The 3,611-nt window shown below is 37.3% G+C and overlaps 1 protein-coding gene across 1 annotated transcript; it reads right to left on the bottom strand.

The window, feature by feature from the left end:
• Positions 1–828: 828 nt before the first annotated feature.
• On the bottom strand, positions 829–3,595 carry LOC120068154 (phytosulfokine receptor 1-like). The gene has a single exon (XM_039019855.1). It carries the CDS (start codon positions 3,197–3,199, stop codon positions 1,079–1,081), a length of 2,121 nt encoding a protein of 706 aa, XP_038875783.1. The 5' UTR covers positions 3,200–3,595; the 3' UTR covers positions 829–1,078.
• Positions 3,596–3,611: the final 16 nt, after the last annotated feature.

Here is a 3,611-nt window from a genome sequence, read left to right on the forward strand (position 1 = left end):
AAAAGAGACATGAAATAATTACATACAGAATTTAATTATAAATTGTTTATTATAAATGTGCATGTCTAATAAAAAAAATTGACATTGGAGCATATAATCTAGAATCTTGACAATTTTGATAGAATTACAATATTATTCGATATTTCTATGATATTTCGACAGTATATTCAAGATTTTGTTAAGCTATTTTGGCAATATTTTAACAAACCATTGCAATATTCTCATGATTGATTGAAAATGATATTGGTGTGTAATCATGATCATAAAATTGAAAAAACCTAACTAATGTAGTTAATTCCTAAAAAAGAAAAACACTCAAGAAATGGACTTCAAGAAACATACTTCATCGGAATAGGGGGAAAACACAATTCCACTTACGAAATTTTGAGCCTTTCAAAATCTCAAAATATCAATCGAGATTTTACACCATGGGAATAGACTAGTAATGTTCAATTAAAATCTATATGTTAGCATAAAATAGCTAAAAAATTAACATGTTAACTTTTTTAACCATTTTGAGTTGACTTAATGGTAAATAAGGTCATGAGTACAATCTTTGGTGGTCACCTACTCATGACTTAATATATTTTATGAGTTTTTTTGACATAAAATTTGTGTAGGCTCAGTGGATGAAATTAGTTGAGGTGCACGTAAGAACGCTTATGGTTAACAAAAGAAAAGAAAAAAAAAAACTGTTGACTTGATTGAAGTTGAATGTTCAAATTTTCATAGGTTTCAAACAAACCAAAATCTAACCATTAAATAAAAACTATGCTCAAATTAGGAATTTTTGTTCGACTTAAATGATTAATCATCTGCCCTCAAAAGTCAATAAAATCTAATCATCTGCTTATGTTAAATTCAAAATGCAGTACAGGAATGTCATGTCTATAAGATCGTATTCCTAACCTAATATTTATAAAATACTGAAATAAGCAGGCAGGTCGTTAATGGAATTGGTAATCTAACAAAAATCTCAAATTATTGAAACCAATAGGTAAGTGTAAGAATTAGACCATTCACTGTGATGAGTTTCTCCATCCCAAATTTCCCTAGAATTTGACCCGTTTCAAAGAACTCATCGGAGTTTCATTTTATTTTCCGTCGGAAACACCATGCCGGAGAAGAAGCAAATGCCGGCCGTCGAAACGAATCCGACGGCAGCTCCCACAATCAGTGGCACTATTATAAGAGACCTCAAGCTTTCATCCTCATCTTCACCAGTCGAATTCTCTTCACCTGTAGATTCAGATTCTTCTTTACAAGGAAAAGTTTGAAACCCACAGAGCTCATCGTTACCCACAAAGCTCGAATTCGGAAACGTATGGAACTGTCCTTCGGAAGGGATGCGGCCCTGAAGGTGATTATGGGACACATTAAACATTGAAAGGAAATTAAGATTCGCCAAGGAAGGTGGAATCGTTCCTGTTAGATCGTTGTAGGATAGATCCAAAAATTCCAAATCCGTCAATTTTGATAGAGTACTTGGGATTTTTCCTGTTAATTTGTTGTTGCTTAGGTCTAATACATGTAGATCTTTCAGATTCCCAAATTCCGGCCAAATGGTTCCACTCAATTCGTTGTAACTGAGATCCACTAATGGCGGAAACCCCAAAAGTTGCTTGTATTGTCGTCCTGCTGTTTGGCTTTTTCTACTGAAAAACGAGAATCCCTCGAATATTTCCCCTTTTAACGAGTTGTTGAGATTGAGAAGGCTAAGAAATTGGGTGAAGCTGCTAGGGATTGAACCGGATAACGAGTTGTTAGACAAATCCAAGTAGAAGAGGTATCGCAAGTCAGCAATGGAAGATGGAATTTCTCCACTTAAAGAGTTCCATGAGAGGTCTACAATCTGGAGCTTTGTGCAACTGCTCAGCCATGGCGGCATTGAACCCGTGAGTTGACAATTTGCAATCACAAACAGTCTCGTATTCTCAAATCTTAAGTTTAAATTTGTGGGCATAATCTCCCCATGGAAATTGAATGTCAGAATCAACACAGTTAAGTTCTTGCAATGTTGGAGAGCTGTCAATGCTGCTGAGAGATTACGAAGGCCATTTCTTGAAATCGAGAAGTGGGAAAGTGATCTGAGATTCTTGAAGCTTTCTGGGAAATCACCATCGAGTCTGTTTTTGCCAAGATTTACAATCCGAAGTTTGTGGCAAGATGAGAGACTCCCAATTTGGCCAATGAAATGATTAGAGCCAAGATTCAAAGAGGCTAAACGAACCATGGCTGAACAGTTAATAACATCGATTGAACCACTGAGGGAATTATTGTCAAGACTAAGCGATGAAATGCTTGATGAATTGCCCAACGAAACTGGCAAAGCGCCTGTGAAGTTATTCGACGATGCAGCAAATTGCTCGAGCATTCGTAGGTTGAAGAAGACATCCGGAAGCAATCTCGAGAATTGGTTTGATGAAATATCCAAGTAGACTAGATTTGAGAGGTTCCCAAGTTGAAAACTCAACTCCCCAGAAAACCCATTATCACGAAGGTCAAGAACTTTGAGCTTGGACATGGCAAACAGATCTTGAGGCAAATTCCCAGAGAGGAAGTTGGAAGCCAGAGAGAGTTTCTCCAAGGAACTACAATTCCCAAAACCTGGTAAAACTTTCCCATGAAATCTGTTTGAAGATAGTTTCAATACTTGAATTTGTTTTGCAATTTGACAGAAACCAGGGTCAATATCTCCAATGAGCATGTTCCTAGAAATGTCTAGAAACGTAATGGAGGATGAAGTGATATTAAATGGTGCATATCCAGAGAGGCCATTGGAATTTAAGTCAACGACCTCTAAACTCTGCAAAGAGAAGAGATTCACAGGAAGAGAATTTGTGAGAAAGTTGGCTGACAAGTTAAGAGTTCTAAGCTGAACCAAATCTGCCAATGACTCTGAAACATTTCCTCTTAATCTCTCCCCTGGAAGTTCCAAAGCCACAACTCTGGAAAAGACATTAGAATTATTGAACTTCAAAGCTGGTGGATTGCAGGTCACTCCTTTCCAACTGCAACAATCAGAAGAAGAGCTAATATCCCAACCTTGAACTGGAGAGTGAAGGCCATTGACAAAGCTTTTCAAGGCTTTCAAATCAGCAGGGTGGCATTTTGCTTCAATAGAGATGGAGACTTGAGCATAAAAAAAGAAGCAGCAGCAGCAAAGCGAGTGAAGAAAGAACAAAACTGTTGTACCCATTTATGATAAAGGTGAAAGAGAAGCAACTTGCAACTTCGTGTTGGTGGAGCAGATTGCTTTTGGATTATGGGGGAAACATATGGTTTTCTCCAGATGACGGGACGGCGGAGGCATGGCGTGTAAAGAAGGGGAAAAGGCAGCAGCGTGTGAAATTAAAAACTTCAAGACTCCCCAAGTCCAAGGGGTAAGTAAATGCCTATATTATTATAATGGAGGAGTCGTTCTCATGACTTTCAATTCAACTTTTGAATTTGTCCATTTTCATATAGTTTTGTCTACCTGTTACTATGCCTTCTGGACCGAGATAATATTATTTGGTGGGTTGTTAGCTGCAAACCATTAGTATTAATATTATGGATATAGTGCCCAAGTGTCAGTAGATATTAACATTAATTTTCATTTCTGGAGTGGT

This window comes from Benincasa hispida, chromosome 12 (genome assembly GCF_009727055.1).
Source record: "Benincasa hispida cultivar B227 chromosome 12, ASM972705v1, whole genome shotgun sequence".
Lineage (NCBI taxonomy): Eukaryota > Viridiplantae > Streptophyta > Magnoliopsida > Cucurbitales > Cucurbitaceae > Benincasa > Benincasa hispida.